At 45.8% G+C, this 18,288-nt stretch overlaps 1 protein-coding gene across 1 annotated transcript in view; it reads right to left on the bottom strand.

Moving 5' to 3' along the window:
• LOC139013478 (O-acyltransferase like protein-like) overlaps window positions 1–18,288 on the bottom strand; it is a 49,983-nt gene that overhangs the window by 24,245 nt on the left and 7,450 nt on the right. The window contains exons 3-6 of the mRNA XM_070419504.1: window positions 12,736–12,875; window positions 11,305–11,383; window positions 2,061–2,202; window positions 626–846 (exon numbers count right to left, since the gene is read on the bottom strand). Of these exons, the coding sequence (XP_070275605.1) occupies window positions 626–846; window positions 2,061–2,202; window positions 11,305–11,383; window positions 12,736–12,875 (582 nt within the window). The remainder of the gene's footprint in view (window positions 1–625; window positions 847–2,060; window positions 2,203–11,304; window positions 11,384–12,735; window positions 12,876–18,288) is intronic.

Genomic DNA, 18,288 nt, shown 5'->3' with positions numbered 1-18,288 from the left:
CATGACAAGGCTGTTCTTGTTTCAGGGTGTGTGTGTGTGTGTGTGTGTGTGTGTGTGTGTGTTCTCCTCTCCTCGCCATAGGGGCAGGTGGAAATGAAGGCATTGCTCCTGACTTTTTAACTTAAGCACAACAGTGTGACTCATTGTGATCCGCCCTCACTGATGCCGGGTTATCCACGTCTGGCTCAGATACACTCCGCCCGTTTTAATCAGCTGTGCTGCGTGCTCACTCCCCTGGCTTCGTGCACACGTACACCACGTACCTTGGCCGTGCCAGGAAGGTTCTGAGTCATCTGTGAACTGTGACACTGGGAACAGACATGGTGATCATGGGACTATTCCTTAGAGGATCACTGCAGAGGAACCCAAGCTCTGTGCTGACCTAGTCTTTGAGTAGCACAGAAACACTGGGTAACTGTGCCCAGGAAACAAAGCAGCATTTTTAGTGACCTCGCCGTGGCACCCTGCTGGGGCACAAAGCCTGAATGGTGAGCAGCAGAGACCCGCCCTCCACGCTGGCACTCAGGCTGCTGGCTTTGCTACACTTAGCACGGCGGGAATTCTTTCCCAGTTCTGTACTCATCTAAGTCCCCTCTCATGAGTGGTAGTTTATTCAAATGCCCACTTTTTCCTCTGCTCGGGGTTCCTGCAAGATGGGCCAGGCCGACCGGCCATTCGATTCTGCTCCTTGGTTCACTCCTCTCTGTCTCTCTCAAAGGCAGGCTCCCGTAAGTGGCTGCATGTGCCCCGAGTGTGGAGGACGCCCCACGGTCTGACCCCCACCCCCTGGCTGCCACATACGCAGTTCCAGCCAGAGGAAGGGCGAGGCCGAGCAGGGTGAAGAACCTGTAGGGAGAAGAAATCCATGTGTGGCCAAGCCTTCCCTCACCCCAACACCACAACACCAAGACACCACGGTGAGGTGCAGAAAAAATAGCCCAGAAAACACAAAACCACTCCAGCTCTTGCTGGAAGGTAGGTTAATCTTTAACATTTGTAAGGATTAGAAGTAGTTTTCTAAGAATAAATAACTGAAAGAAATGACAAAGTAAAAGATCAATGGATTTCACTAAAGTTCTTATTATAATTGTAAAGAAATAATAAACAAACAGCAGTGAAAACATCAGAAGATACTTGCAGCTGATACCACAAAGGATTCATATTCTTTGTCTATAAATCAACCTTAAAAATCCATAAGCATCCAAATAACACACACATAGAAAAGGGAGAGGAGACTATAAATAGCAGATAAATAAACTTTTGTGTGTGTGTTGGGGGGGGGGGGGGTCGTTACCAATTTTTTAAAAATATAAATTAAACCAACTGATTTATCTATCAAATTGGCACAGTTTTTATAAAGGTGAGGCTCAGTTGGTTTAGCATTGTCCTATGCACCCAGAGGTCACTAGTTCGATTCCTGGTCAGGGCACATGCTGGGGTTTCAGGCTCAATCCCCAGTAGGGGGCGTGCAGAGGCAGCCGATCCATGTTTCTCTTTCTCCCTCTCCCTTCCTCTCTAAAATCAATTTTTAAAAAAATGTTTTTTTAAGTAGCTTTGGATGCTACTTAAAAAGGGTGACAGGGTGATGAAACAGACACAGACATCTCCTAGCAGGGGGCAGCTTAGGGGAAGTTTTCAGGAAAGCACCTTATCAAATGATTTGAGCTGCGAGCCAGCAATTCCATTAGTTTCTCCTAAGGTGCAAAGCAGGATGCAAACAGGAAGTAGCAGGCAAGATTGCGGAGGTGCTTGTGAAAGCAGCCAGGCCTCAAATAAGAGACATTCACTTTCAGTGGTCACGTGATAGGACCAGGGGGATTTGGGGACCGAATACCTCTCTCCGGGGTCCTTAAACCCAGTCACTTTTGGGTGTGGCTATCCTTCCTCTTGAACTCCTGCATTTTCTTGTTTAAGGTAAATGGTGACCTCCCTGCACACGGAGCCAGGGCCAGACAACACTCAATGACAGAATCCAAGGCTACATATAGCTGGTGAGTGGAAGTTGGTAAAACAGCCCCAACATACACATCCCAACCAGGTCCCGCAGATGCCGTACTCACAGGCACATGGCAGCAAACACGTCGAGGGGGAACATTCCGGCAGCACATCTGGCCACACCCCCATCAGGCAAGGAGGACGCATTCATTGTAAAGAGAGAGAGAGAAGGAGCCAAAAATGAAGCATTTCTGAATCTTAAAATACCTGCCAAGACCAAAAAAAAAAAAAAAAGGATTGTATTAATAAGACTTTAGTTGCCAATAAATACTTTATACTTTTCCAAGGGTTTTCATATCTCTTATTTCAAAACAAAATTTTGACATCCAAAAGGGCAGCTGGCTTTTAATATATCTGATTTACAGATGGATGGTTCACAGATGGATGGGGAGAATAGAACACAACAATGTGGAAACCCGTAAGAACTAGGAACGCTGAGCCCAGCTGGGGGTGGACCATGGCTCTCCTGACTTCTCTGCCCAGACTCCCTCATCCTTCCTAGCACACAGCGCTGGGAATGAGCGTCCTGAAGAGGAGACATTGCCAAGCTCAAACCTATTTGTGAACAGGTCCCCACAAGAGCAGTAACTGCACTATGAGATGGAATGACATGACGGAAGTTCACAATGTGATGGGGAAGGGTACTGTCTGAGATTGAAGCTAAGACACACCAATTTAGGACACAGCTAATTAGTCACCATAACAGAGTCTATAAAGGTATCAGTGGTAAGATCGGCGGGCTCAGACCTTACTGTGCCTCAGCATTCCCTGCGGAGCCTGGTGAGTGGATCCTCCCTGCAAGGGTCTGACCCAGTAGTTCCGGGCTGGGGCCTGAGAACCTGCCCTTCTCACTAGGTCCCAGGTGCTCATGCTGCTAATCGGGGTGCACACTTTGAGAACCACAGGACCAGGGGACTTCCAAAACCTCCACAAAGGAGGGGGACACAGCACAGTTTAACAAAGCGGCAACACTGATTGTAACAACAGTGCTGCTTTTCAGTAAGTGCCCATTAGAAATGAGACACATTCTGGTCATGATTTCTAATCCGTCAACAACCCTACAAGGAGCTCTCTCTCACTCACCGTATGTTACAGACAAGGACAATTCTCATCAGATAAGCTCGTGAACTTGAGCATAACGGTTAAGAATACAGGTTCTACACTTCAGGAGCCTACACCCACCCCTTACTATATACCATGGGCAAGTTAGTTCATCACTCTGTGCCTCAGTTTCCCTCTTGATAAATGGAGATAATAAAACCTAACTTGTAGGGTTGTTGTGAGAACTAAATGTAGCAATGACGATAAAGCAATTAGAAGGAACTTGGCCTGTAGTAAGAGCTCAACTAATTTTATTGTCTTTATTATTATTGCCGCTAAGTGGCAGGGCCAGAACTCAGCCCAGGGCTGTATGAACTTGAAGAATGTGGTTTTTTATTCCCTCATGTTACCTTACCTCACCACACTACATTGCCTAGACTTGCATTCAGGAGGCTTGGGTCTGAGCCAGCTTGCTGTGTGACCCTGGGCAAGTCACTTCACCTCTCTGGGCTTCATTTCCTTATCGCATAAAGAGGAAGGGTGGGTTGGACACAATGTATTCTAGTGCCCCTTCCACTCCAACACCCACTGTTCCATGAGTCTGGCCAAAGGTTTTCTAAAATGTCTAAACACTTGCTCTGAATTTATGTGTCCCCAGCTACTTCCTGGTAGTATTTGAATTTCCCAAATAAACTCTCCCACTGAAAAAGAAGTGTATTGACCATCGCCATGTCTGTTCCCGCTGGAAGTTCTATTTCTAATTTTAAAGGAGTCCACTGGCCTTTGTCAATCAACCACTCATTCACGAGCCTCTGGGCCGTGGGAACCGGGCCCCAGCCTGATGACCCTGTGTGAACTGAGAAAACCAGCTTCCTGGCCTCCTCCATTCCCGTGGTGACGGTCTGCAGACACCCTGCAAAACCACAGCAGCCAGAACCTTCCTTTGTCACCTCTAACTGCACAGCCCGTGTTGGAGGCCACAGCGAAATCCAAAATCAAGCTGTAAAAGCTTTGTAGTTTATCTACACTGTTGAAGAAATTGTTATTTTTTACCCGAGGCCCTACAGAAAGTAGAAGACAACAGAACTAGGAATAAAAAGATAAAGTAAGTCTCTGGACTTCCAGATCAAATTTCCTTCCCCTTCCATTGTTTTTAAACGTGTACTGTTTTTTACACCTGAATCTTCCCTTCAGCACGGGCTTAACAGCAGCTGAAAAGTGAACCCCCATTGTCTCCAATGGTCTTTCTGCAGCTAAATCCTAGAGGAGTTGCCTCACAGGCCCCAGAGCCAAGAAAAGCAAGTTGCAGCCGACCTCACCTGCATTGCCCCAGGAGTCCTTCCTGCACAGCCAGCAATTTGCTGAAGGCTGAAACTTGAAGCCTTGAGCAATGCTGTCCTGAGCCAGAGGACACAGGAGCCCCGGGTCCTCGCTCAGCGGGCAAACCTGGACTCGGAGAACGCCTCTGGGTCACAGGTTGACACTGCCCACTACCCCACAGATGGTCCAGGCTGGATACTCACAAAATGATGTTCCTGGCTCTGCCCAGATCCATCACCATACCCACTTTGGAGAGTGGCAGCAACTTTTAAACCTCTAAGTAGCCAAGAAGCCAGAACAATGCTGGAAGGGATGTGTGTGTGTGTGTGTGTGTGTGTGTGTGTGTGTGTGTGTGTGGCAGGGTGGGGGGTGCGGTTAACTTGGTTACACTGAAGGCATCATCACCTTTGGCCTTCAGACACTCGAATCCTTTACATTTCCACCAGGGACAGGGGTGCTAAGGGGTTCCACAGGATCTCACCCCCAAACTCCCACTGCTCTGTGCCAAGCACCGTACAGGTAAGAGTGTGGACAATCTAAGCTCCACCCCTTAACTCCACTCCACTGCAGTCACTCCCTAGAGGGGGCTGGGAGCCATCTGGGCAGGGTACTCTGGGGTCCTAGACACTGAGAGTGCGAACTGGAAGGGCAGGCGCAGGCTCCAGGTTAGCACCTCTCCTTGGCCCTACAGACATCTCATCCAATAAGGAGGACAGCCAGAGGAAGGCCAGTAGAGGGGTCCCTAACGTATGGAGCTCAGGACAGCATCCTGGTTGCCTAGATCTGAGGGCTGCTGCAGACACCATTCCTCCAAAGCACCCACCCTCCTCTCATGTTAATCACAGGACTCTGGGATCCTAAGGGTCAGCGGGGGAAGAGACTGAGTAGAACAGAATTGAGCGGTAGAGTTCCCAAAATCAAGTTCAAAGGGACTCTGAAAAGAGACTGTTATGGGTTGAATTGTGTCCCCCCAAATTTCATATGTTGAAGCTCTAACCAGTGGCTCCCCCGGGTCCTCAGAATGTGACTAGTTCTGGAGGTAGGGCCTTTAAAAGGTGATTAAGTTACAACAGGCCACTGAAGTGTGCCCTAATCCAACCCAACTGGCATCCTTATATGATGACATTTGGACAGACGTCAACACACAGAGGAAGGACCACATGAAGACAGCAAGAAGGTGCCATTGGCAAGCCAAGGGTAGAGGCCTCAGGAGAGACCACCCTGCCCACACCTTGATCTTGGGCTTCCAGAAATGTGGGAAAGAAATTTGTTGTTTGAGCCCCCAGGCTGCGGTGTTTTGTTAAGGCAGCCCTTTGCAACTAGCATAGGCACTCACCAAAGTGCTGTGCTCAATGGGGCCGTACTCAGACAGGAAACCAGGCCCAGACTCTCATAATGAGGCTGCTCGGGTGGGCCTGGTTGGCTGGGCTTATCCAACCCCACCCAAAGACCCAAGTCAATGTCCCCAGGTCCCAGCAGCACTGAGAAGAAGCACCCACACCCGACTCTGAATCCTGCCACGGTCAATAAAACCAATTGGCAGCCTGTGCACATTCAGTCGACCTTAAATCTGTGCTAGACTCTAGGTCTACACAGGGGAATAGGAAACCTTTATTCAAGCTGTTTCCTACCGACATCTCATCATGCCCATCTTCCCAAATCTTCCCTAACTCAGGCCAGCTTAAGACCTCGCTATAAACATTCCCTTTTCTCCTCCCCAGTGTGATTCCCTTCCCCTTCGCCCCAAAGCTCCTCTCCAGGCCAGCCTGTCCCCACCACTCAATGTGACATGGACTGTTTATTTTCCAACAGTTTCCCAGCAGCCTTGGGCACACATTCTTTTCTTACTATCTGAACTATAGGTTTCCGAAAATGAATAACTCCCAATTTCTTTTGATGGTCCCCCAGCACACCTGTGATGTCACACACAAGAGCCAAATAGAAGAATGCTTGGTAAATATTTTCTGAATTAAACTGAGAACAGGAAATGGTATTCTATGAAATGTTTTGGATTTCTTTTAAGTTCTTAGTCAGAGAGGCACTTTTGTGGGTAATTCAAGGAGTTCTTATCAGAATCACTCCATTTTCTCAATCAGCACTCAATCAGGGATAGTAGTGGGGAAAGATGTATCCCTTGTAGTTCTAGCACCGTTGTTCTACTATGGAGGCCTCATAATTCTGATTATAATCAGCAAAGCAAGATGATACCAGCCTAACAGAGCATAGGAAAGAAGACAGTTTACAGCTATTGTAAGGGACTGTTGAACATGGATTGTAAGTAGCTCCGTACTCGTTGCTTTGGGCCACTGCAAATGGTGTCAGTGAAATCACCATGTGATGTTCTAAAATTTCCATCAGGGCAGGAGACAGAGAAAGTTGAGTCTGGATAAAGTTTGCTAACTCAGTGTTAAGAGACCCTTAAACCAAGCCCCTTCTTTTCAGCTCTGTATTGTCCCTGTGACCAGGTAAGGTCATTGGCCTCATAATTAAACTTCAGCCAGATTCGTCTAATGTTTATCAAGCATGTTCTAAGTGTAGATATGGGCTGAGTCATCACCCTCCCAACTCCCTGTTGTGTTTAAGGGACCTCAGATAATCCAGCCAAACTAGGAAACTAGGTATTAGGTAGTTTTCTTGGTTGAATTGTATTTACCACCCCCTACCCCCGCCCCAAAAAGGTTCAAGCCCTAGCCCCTGGGAACTGTGAATGTGATTTTATTTGGAAATAGGGTATTTGCAGATATAATCAACTTAAGATGAGGTCATACTAGGTTAGGTTGGACCTTACATTCAGTATGACTGATGGCCTTATACAAAGAGGGAAGTTTGGACACAGAGAGACACACAGAACAGAACTCCAAGTGACGACAAGAGGTAAAGGTTGGAGTGATGCATCTTAAACTGCCCAGGTAATGGCATTGTGTTATAGGATCTCACAGGGGAGTAGAATTTGCCACCACAAAATGCCTAAAAGAATTTAGATAAGAGGCCTGGCTCAGAGGGAAAGCTACTATCAGAGATAACTTTGATCTGAATATCCCATCTGTATTGCAAGGCAAACATCTAATCACCAAACATCTGTTCTTCTTGTCCTATGAATTACTCTCCTGTCCTTTGAAGCCCTACACCCCTATCCCACTCCTTAGCCCAAGATGGCTTATAAGCCTCAACTGCCCAACTTGCCTTTGGGCCTTGTATTTTTATGGGAAGTATTTTTCAATATTCCCCATACATATGGAATTAAAATGTTTTCTCCTGTTAAACTATCTTATGTCACTTTAATTATTAGACCAGTCAAAGAACTTAGAAGGGTAGAAGAAAAAGTTTTTCCTCCCCAACAATCCCTAGGAAATGGAACACAATGAGTGACACTGAAATATGCGGATATGAATTGTTCGGGCCTGTAACTGGGTTTGTAATCATCACATCCACATTTTATCTGGAATCTCAACACTCTGGTGTTACATATTTTCATTCTCAGGAACCACACAAAGTCTGTTGGTTTAAATTTTATAACATCCTACGGCAACCACACTGTGCAGTTTTCTGCAATATGTTCTGCTCTGCCCAGAGTCTTTGTCCCTCTCTGTGCAATGCTGGCTCATTTCTTTTTGGCTTATCTGCTATGGTCTCCATGTGTGAACTCACCGCCCTCCTGCTCCAGATGAGTAAAGTCTGCACAAACAGCTTCCTCCTGTGATTGCTGAGCTGGTTACCCCCACACTGTGGGGGAAATATTGGCAACCCCATCAAAAGCTGTAAGGAATAGCTGACAAATCCTTTCCAGATGGGAAGCTTTTCCCCTGGGCAAAGGCCCTCCCATTTCTATCTACTACCTCTGTGCAGAGCTGGAGAAATGCCTTGGCAGTGAGGACTGAATTATATCCAAGTCAGCTCTGCTCACCCTAATCCTTTCTCCAGTTCCTCAGAAAATCATTAAAATATCTTTGCAAAACAGAACAAATTGGTAGTCACCAGATTGGAGGGTGTTGGGAGGCTGAGTAAAAAGGGTGAAAGGGATTAAGAAGTACAAATTGCCAGTTATTAAAATAGTCATGGGGACGTCAAGTACAGCACAGGGAATACAATCGATAACATTGTAATAACTGTGTATGATGTCAGAGGTGCTAGACTTCTGGGGGTGATGACTTCATAAATTATATAAATGTCTAATCACTATGTTGTACACCTGAAACTAATATAATATTGTATATCAACTGTAATTGAAAAACAAATAAAATATCTTTGTATTATAATAGTTTCTACTTTCCCCTTTTATTCTAATTTTATTTTCCCATTCAATTCTGACTAATAAGCTTAGCATTTAAAAAACTAGGCTAATTGATAAATCTCTTAAATCATGTGAACATTAACTCAGATTTAGGGAGTCATTTATTCACTTGAAATGCTAATTTAATAAAACTCTGCAAATTTATCTTTGTTGCTAGGCTATTTATGACTTATTCAACAAGAATTAAAATTAAAATTTGATTTATTACAATCGGTTTTCTTTTTAAAAGCACATAAAATATTTGGCTAGATAAATAATGTATCTGGAGCTCTAGGGATAATCATAAATTCAGAGGAAAATTAAGGTTGTTGAAGACTAGCTGCAATATAAACACTTAAAAGAGGACTTTTAATAATGTGTGTGATATTGTGACATAATAAATACATATTAGATCTTCATCCCCAGTTCCTGGTACAGAGCTCCTAAAGCCCTTGGAATTTCCTGAGTGTTAGCGGTGAGAGGAACACCTGCTGTTATTCATAATACAGTAAACTCCTTTCAACCATACTTGAGGTTATGCTAATGAGGGGACCCTAGGGTGAGGGGGGGGGAGGGGGGGGAGGCGGGGGGTGCCGAAAGAACCAACCTTGTGATTAGAGGGTTGGAACTTTCAGCCCCCTCCCTGACCTCTAGAGGGGGTGGGAATTGAGTCAATCACCAGTGGCCAATGATCTAATCAATTGTGCCTAATATAACTCCACGAGAGCCCTAAAGGAAGGGGTTCAGAGAGCTTCCATGTTGATGAAGACACTGAGGTGCTGGGGGCGGGGGGGGGGGGGCGGGTGCACCCTGAGAGGGCACGGATTCTTCCACTTGGCTCTTTCTGAGTTTTGTCCTTTGTAATAAGCCAGGAATAGTAAGTAAAGTGTTTCCCTGAGTTCTGTGAGCCATTAGACTTAGAGCAAATGATCAAATCCAAGGAGGGTGTCATGGATCACCTAATTTGCAGCCAGGTCAGAAGTGGGTAATCTGGGGACCCACTACTTCCAACTGGCATCTGAAGTAAGGGGACTGTGCCTTTAACATGTGGGGTCAGCACTACCTACCGTTAATTAGTGTTAGAAATACACAATGTGAGGGGGAAACCCACACCTTTGGTGTTAGAAGCGTTCTGTGAATAGAGAAACAGTGTTTTCTTTTTTTTAAATATTTTAAAATTGATATTTGAGAGAGAGGAAGGAAGATGGAGAGAGAGAGAAGGAAACATCAATGTGAAAGGGAATCTGAATGGCTGCCTCCTGCTCGCCTCCTACTGGGGATTGAGCCTGCAACCCGGCATGTGCCCTGACCGGGAATTGAACCTGCAACCTTTCAGTGTACAGGATGACGATCAACCAACTGAGCCACACTAGCCAGGGCTGTCATGTTAGTTCTTATTTTGGTAACCAGAATAAACACAAGAGTCAACAATTTTAGGCTTTAAAGCTCTTCCTTTGAAAATTTTGAACGAGTTGAGGAAATCAAACCAGTTTTCATGCGGACTAAACTGTATACATTCTGCAGGTTAAGATCCAAAGTGTTTGGAAGGCCACTGAGAGTTGGATCCACACTGACTGCCTGTCCAGCCTCTCTATAGAGAGAAAGAGGAGACGTATGGGGAGATTAAGTGATTTGCCCAGGATCACACAGCTGGGAGGTGACGACCAGGACCAAAGCTGGGCGCTTACCACTAATCCATTACCACACATGGGCCTCAGACAATCCTAGTTCATTCTGGATGTGGCAGCTGACAGACTTCCACACATGGGCCCCAGCACAGGACACTCGCAATATAGAAACCAGACACCTCGCCCTAGCTGGTTTGGCTCAGCGGATAGAGGACCAGCCTGTGGATTGAAGGGCCCAGGGTTCAATTCCAGTCAAGGGCACATGCCCGGATTGCCGGGGGGGGGGGGGGGGGGGGGGGGGGTTCGAGCCCCAGCACGGGGAGTGCAGGAAGCAGCTGATCGATCAATGATTCTCTCTCATCGTTGATGTTTCTATCTCTCTCTCCCTCTCCCTTCCTCTCTGAAATCAATGAAAATATATTACCAAAAGAAAAGAAACCGGACATCACCTACCTCCTTTCTTCAAGCCCAACGAGGAGCTTACTGTGAGGGAAGGTTGTTTCACTTGAAAATTTTATTGTATAAAAATGCAACTCCTACCTTCTTTATTCTTTCTCCTCCTTCCTGCCTTCTCCCTTCCTATGCCACCACCATCACTCCCAAACCCCGCCCCCCCCCAAAAAAAACTCCATTAGTCTCGGCTTATTGCATTTATCGGAATGAAAGTTTCATTTGATCCTGAAAGAATGGCCTTCCTTGGCTCTGAGTTGTTGGGGTTTTTCAAACTTTATGCTGAGACAATAGTTTCACTAGGTATTCTATTTTGTTATTGTTAATCCTCACCCAGTGATATTTTTTCCATTGATTTTTAGAGAGAATGGAAGGGAGGGAAGGGGCGAGGAGAAAGAGGGGGAAAAAAACATAGATGTGAGAGAGACACATTGATTGGCTGCCTCCTGCATGTGCCCCAACCAGGGCTGGGGACGGGACCTGCAACCCAGGCACATGCCCTTGGAAGGGAATCGAACCTGTGACCCTTCCGTGCAGGAGCCAACGCTCTAAGCACTGAGAACACTGGCTAGGGCTCCCTGGGGATTCTTTTGCACCTACCCAGCTGAGCCAACGCAGTCACATCCTCTTCCGCACAAGAATCAGGGACACACACGCCCACACTGTAGTCAGCTACATCCTGGGAAACAGAAGGCCACAGCATTCCTTAATGCTAACGTTCATGGAATACATACATAATGGTTTCCAAGTCAGTAAGGCTGTGGCTGCACTACGCATGAATTAAGCACACTGGGAAAGGGAAGAGAAAGGTATTAAAAGAGGGAAAGTTGGCTGACTTCTTTGGGGATGGCTTTTCCATAACAGAGTAGTTCCGGTGAATTTACAGAACGTCGGATGCACCCATATTTAAATAAAAATATGCTCCGAGGCTTAATGTAGCTGATTATTTGGAAAGCAGCCCCAGGGTGGGCGCGTGCCCCAGAGTATCCCTCTCCCGTATTAAAAGTTAACACTCCTACAATTTTTAATAAGACTGCCAGCCTGTCATTTCATCCTAGCAGGACACCATATATCAAGTAAAGATTTTACAAACAAATCAAGCCAATAATTAGAATGCCTGTCCCAATAAAACAAATATCAATTATAAATAAAGGTTTCTGGGATGCTTCTGAACATATAACTTGCATGATTGTGTAGGCCTGACCTTTTGCTCTGATAGCAAAACCATTCATCCGCTTTGAAAACAGGATGCGACATTTGTACACACTGGTTAAATCCTGAAGCGACCATCATAACTCTCAGGGGACAAATGGAGCTGGGTGATAATCTCCCTATGTCCAATGGTTGACATTGTAAGACCATTTTATAGTATTAACAGCCGAGACCTTGGATTGCTTGCTACTAGCCAATCAGTAATGTATTTTTTTTTTTTAGCGTTGCGACATGCATAAAGTCTATTTTTGTATTTAATAGGAAGCCGTGCGTTTACTAGTCCCTCCCCAGCCCAGCAGTAAAAAAATAACATGCTTTGAAGATAGTGAGCCATGTGACTTCAGTCAACGGATTTAGTGATAAGGTCATAGAAGTCCCAGCCTATCTGCTAGGATGACCTCAAATTCCTGTGTTATACTCTGCTTCTGGGACAGGATTAAGGGTAATGGGAAGTCCACCCTCCCTCATGTTCCAAACACTGATGGTAAGTCAGGAGTTAATGCCCTCGAGTATTGGCTGGGACTTGACCTTGGATTTCCCATGAAGGTCCTCCAGAGGTCTTGCCCCATATAATACGGTAGGAGGAATATCTGAAGGCCTCTGTGGTCTGTGAACAACTGCCTCTTATAATGTCCCACACTCAGAGCATGCAAGCAACTTTCTGCCACTGTTTAAAATTTAGTTTTAATGTTTTGAAAAACATCTTAATAGGTGCTTTGTTTTTTTTAATTAAGAAGACTAATCAGCGAAGTTGTAATGGGTTCCATACTGTGAGGTTCATTTGTCCTTCAAGAGCATGCACGCAGTCCCCACGCTCACCTGCAGGATCTGAAGCTTGCAGTACTGCCCCTGGAAGCTCCCCGAGGGGGCGTGGGTGGAGAGGCACTCACTGTAAGATCCCAGTCTATCCACGTTCCCATTGAGAATATTGCTCCCAAGTTTCCCGATGGAGTCATACACTGAATTTCAAAGCAAAAGAAGTGGGCAAAGTTAGCTTCCTTGTGTCACTTTCAAATGAATTTATTGGCACTCAGTTCCACCATTTAAATCTATCGAAGTTAAATGACCAAAACAAGAGACAGGTATGTTCAGATGTCACTCCCTGAGCCTGCATTTTGCATCCGAGGTCCTTCTCATTGTTGAGGGAGAATAATGGTGCATGCTCTCATGTTGTCTGATGTATACCCTCTCATTTGTAGGTGTTCTTGCTCTGGGTAAGTGTATTTTTAATTTCTAGAGATGACTTTGTGCCTCAGATTTCCTGCTTCTACATCTGTCACTCAGTGCTACATGGTACCAAACCCTATGTATAGCACTATGATAAAGTTAAATTAGAAACAGCAAGAAATTAAGAACAATAACTCATAATAAAATAGAACAGTTATAACAATATACTGCAATAAAAGCTAAGTGAATGTGGTTTCTCTCTCAAAACATCTTATTGTATACTGTACTCACCTTTCCACTTGAAGGAGGCACTCTACAGCTTCTCTTTGGCAAATCCGAATTGCCAGCACCACTACTCTTGCGCTGTGAGTCCATTATGAAGTAAAATAAGGGTGACTTGAGCTCAAGCACTGAGATCCCACAGCAGCCTATCTGATAACCTGGTGAACCTACTACTACCAAGTGACTAACAGGCGGGAGTGTCTACAGCGTGGAGATGCTGAACAAAGGGATGCATCACGGTCGGTGGGATGCAGCAGGACCACTCAAGATTTCATCACATTACTCAGAATGGCCCCGAATGGGAAAATCTATGAGTTATTTATTTCTGGAGTTTTCCATTTAATATTTTCTAACCAAGGTTGAGCACAGGTAACTGAGACCATAACAGCAAGACTGAGGCTAAGGAGAGACTACCGCCATAAACAACAAGCCATTGGAGGACAGCCATCTCCCTCCTTGACACAGGGCCAGTGCTGCTTTCACAATCCAGGCATGACTCAGCGATGCTGCAAGCTGGTTCTCAGTCGCCGCAATAAAACGAGTATCACAATAAAGCAAGTCGTAATCTTTTTGCTGGTGGAAGGTCTTGACCGCAATTTGTAAAAATCACAACATCTGTGAAGCACAATAAAGCTAAGTGCAATAAAACCAGGTAGGCCTGTATGGGACTGAGTAGTTTCAACAGAGGTTGTACGGCCCACAAAATCGAAAGTATTTACTATCTGGTCCTTTGAGGAAAACTTTGCAGACCTCTTGTCTAGAGCTGTGATTCTCTATCCTGGGCAGACATTAGGATCATCTGGGGCATATTTTAAAACTTCTAATGCCCAGGCCCCACCTTAACAAAGGGTGACTTAATTGGCCAGGGTGGGGCTCGGGCATGAATTGTTTTTTCAGAATTTCCCAGGTGATTCCCGGTGCAGCCAGGCTTGGTCACTGTAATCTTTAGGATTAATTCCAGGCTCCTGAGCATGGTTTCGAAGGCCCTTCGTGACCAGACTTGTTTCTCCAGTCTCATCCTCCCACCCCCGTTTCCTCTGCTGTTGTACAGGATGCACCAGGCCTGCGCTTGCCTCTCCTTCTGCCTGGAATGTCCCTTCTTCCCACCGCCTGGAAAATGCTGAGTCATCCTTTGAGGGCTGGCTGAAGGGTGCTCCCTCTCCCCCCACCCCAGGAAAGATTCCAGACTCTTGCTTAGTGTATCATACTGAAAGGCACATTACTATTTACCTGTCTGTCTGTCTCTCATGTGAGTGAGAGGCCGGGTCTTCATTAAAGGAAACAGAAGAGGAGCTCAATAAACATTTGCTGAATTGAAATAAACTTTGAAAAAATTTAGTTCAATACCCCAAATCCAAGTCCACCAATGTATTTTGAGGTCCTCCCCATGTCAAGAAAAACAACAATTTTGAAATGGATGTCGTTATTATAAATAGACTAAATAATTTCCCAATTCCCTTCTCCATCACTATCTGAGTATCCCGAATTCTGTAGCCTGCAATTCACGGCTCTGGAATTATAGGAGTTGAAGGAGACAGAAACAAGAGAGGTGCCAATACTGAGCTTGTCTTTACCATTAGGTAGACCCCTGAAGGATGAAGACGAATACAGAGGGATAGTCCATTCTTCACTTTGGAAGATTAAAGTCTAGTTTTCTTTCCAATTGGTGTTTTGCTCTGTGAACTGGTTCTCTTGGATTGGATTTAAATGATTTTCCAGCTGAGGTTATTTTGTATGCTATGCAACTTTTCAATTGCATTAGCTTCCTTTCTGGTTATAAATGCAAATGGACAGGTTGCCCTTTCCCTGCCTTACCCTTAATTAGTTTCTGTCTAGGATCTGAGATGCCTGGCCATGGGCACCATCCAAATCAAAATCCACTGTGATCGTCGCAGGAGGGAGGGACAGAATAAAATAATGATCAATCCCACCTGCTACTTCACATCAGATGGCCGTTGGTCCAAGTTTTCATTACGAAAAGATTAAAAAGAACTCATTTCAATTCTGCTGGGCTAATTGGCAGAAAAATTTTCTTTCTCACATGATGGCAACGATATATGGGTATTAAAATGCAGAGTTGATTAATTTCTGGGTTTAAGTGGAGGAGAGCAAAACCTCAACCAATGGTCTTAAAATATGGATGCACTGCTACCATGATGTTGAAGGTGGAAGAAGCTTCTAGAATGTTAAGCCACAAACAGAACCTGAAAGTGATGATTATCTTCAGCATTAACAGCAAATATGTATTAAGCACCTATCAGATCACTGTGTTATACTGGAGAATTTTAAAAATGAGAACTGAATAGTCCTTGCCCTGTAGCTGACGATATAGGGTATATGCAAAAAAAATGCTAACCATCTGTTGCCAGAGATCTCCTTGTTGGTAAGAAAACAATCTGAATGTGCTAGCAATTTGATTTCCAACTTCCTGAAGCAGGCTCTTTGCAAAAAAACCTCCTGGAAGTCCCCCTTGTGTCTGGTCAACTATTAATCTTAGACTTGCACAACAAGTATAGCGTGTGTATCGGTTTTCTGTGACTGCTGTAACAAATTTCCACAAACTGGGCAGCTTTAAACCACAGAAATGTATTTTTTCATGAGTTTAGAGGCTGGAAGTCCAAAATCATCATCACTGGGTTGAAATCAAGGTGTCCCCAGGGCTGCACTCCTGCAGGCTCCAGGGGAGAATCTGTTCTTTGCCTCTTCTAGCTTCTGGTAGCCGCCGGCATCTTGGCTCACGGCCACATCACCTTGTCCTGTATGTGTGTGTGTCAAATCTCCCTCTGCCTCCCTCTTCCAAGGATCTATGTGATTGCACTTAAGGGCCCACCTGAATAATCTGAGACAATCTCCCCATCTCAAATTCTTTAGCTTAAGTACATCTGTGAAGCTTCTGTTTCCATATAAGGCAACATTCACAGGTCCCAGGAGTTAGAATGTGGTTATCTTGGGAGGGCCATGTTTCATAATCCAGTTAGCCCAGAAATTTCAGTGGAGCTGCTGTGTCTCCCTTTCTCTAGGATGGGATTCATTTGGTGCCAGCCACTTTTCTGTGCCCGGCTCCAGCACCCGCGAGGAGGCTGGCCTGAGTGAGGCGCCCTCTAGACTGACAGCTGGACAGGAAAAGAGGCAACTTCCGAGAATGCACATCAAGTAGACGGTCCTCCACTGATGACCGGAGGAGAACAAAGGCCAGCCCAGTGAGTGACTCCCTGTGACTGCCTCTTCTCACAAGGGCATACACCACAGGCCCGGGCTTCCGGGACAGAAGACGAGACACACAGGAGGCAGGAAATAATCATTCCAGAAGACAAACGAGGAAGCCCAGGGGAGCAAGTGATCAGAGTAGGAAGCTCAGCAGCCCAGCCTCCAGAGGGACCTGAGGGACCTGGTACGGGACCAGGGAGAAGGGACCTAACGGGTTAAGAAAGTTTTACAGCAAAAGTAGCTGCTTGGGGAAGATTTCAAGGATGTTAGGAGATGAGAGAAAACAGGAAATGAAGAACCCTGCTCCAGGCTGCTGGGAACCAGAGGTCTCCTCCTCCCCCCTCATTCCATCCCTGAGGAATAAAGGGCAGGAAAATGCAGAAATCATGTGAAACCACAGGGGCCTCAGTATGATGAACACAGTTTTCATTCCACATAAACAGCCGCCCATGCGAGGCCCCTGCTGCAGACAGCTCTCCTAGTGGGTCTGGTGAGAGATGGCCAGGGGTGGACCTGGTACATCTTAGGAAAAATGAGTTCCAGGACCTGAGAGTGATTTGCTTTTGTTTTCATCTCAGATCACAAATGCATGCTGTTTATTCCAGCGGGTGTGTCCGAGAGGCCATAGTTCTCTGAGTTTGTTTCCTAGGGCTGTCTTAACAAATTTTCACAAACTGGTGGCTGAAAACAACAGAAATCTGTTGTCCCACAGCCCTGGAGACCAGAAGTCTGAAATCAGGATTGGTTCCTTCTGGAGGCTTGCAGGGAGAATCTTCCATGCCTTTCTCCTAACTTCCGGTGGTGGCTGGCAATTCTTGGCTTTCCCTGACTTATAGACACATCACTCCAATCTCTGCCTCTGTCATAGAGGGCATCCTGGTGTGTCTCTATTGCCCTCTTATAAGAATATGAGTGGCCCAGTGCATGAAATCAGTGCACATTAAAAGGGAATTAATTAGAGGAAATATTTTAATATTGCTATTTGCCCTTTCTCTATAATAGAAGTGTCAGAGATGAAAGAAAATTAGTAAAATGTATATGAAAATCTCCCACCTGTCAGAGTCTGGGGCATGCCACAGGACCCAGAGTCAAGTCCCTGCCCACCCGCTTGCACCTCGAAATCACGCAAGACCCAGACCCAGCTAGCCCCACCCCCATCAAGCCCTGCAGGGTGGGGAGCACAGCCTCAGGTCCCCCATCAAGCCCCACGGGAGGGGGTGCAAGGGCATGAAGGCATGATGACCATTTGCATATTAGCTCTTTATTGTATAGGATCAGCCATTGGATTAGGGCACTCCTTAATCCAGTAGGAACGTCCCTTAATTTGACTATGTCTACAAAGACCCTATTTCCAAAAAAGGTCACATCCGAATGTCCTCTGTGTGTGCGTCAAATCTCTCTCTGCCTCCCTCTTCCAAGGATCTATGTGATTGCACTGAGGGCCCACCTGGATAATCCAGGGGTTAGGGTTTCACCGTGTCGATCTAGAGGACAACCTACCACCCTCTCCAAGTGGCTATTCTAAATGCTACTAGTTAGCTTGTGAGGCATGGCTGGAGAGGCTCTGGGCCATGGCGAGTAGCTGTGAGCTCGGGGAAGGTGTGACAAGTCTCTGGAGAGATGGGATCCCTGGATGGCCGAAGTCAGAGAACATCAGCTCGAGTCCTCTCTGCCTGAATTCCATCCACCCTCTCTCTGCACCTTACTCCTCAGAGC

Source organism: Myotis yumanensis, unplaced genomic scaffold (genome assembly GCF_028538775.1).
Source record: "Myotis yumanensis isolate MYYU_CA2020_CCGP unplaced genomic scaffold, mMyoYum1.0.hap1 SCAF_7, whole genome shotgun sequence".
Lineage (NCBI taxonomy): Eukaryota > Metazoa > Chordata > Mammalia > Chiroptera > Vespertilionidae > Myotis > Myotis yumanensis.
The sequence above is the reverse complement of the archived record's forward strand: the minus strand, read 5'-3'. Positions and strand labels throughout refer to the sequence as shown.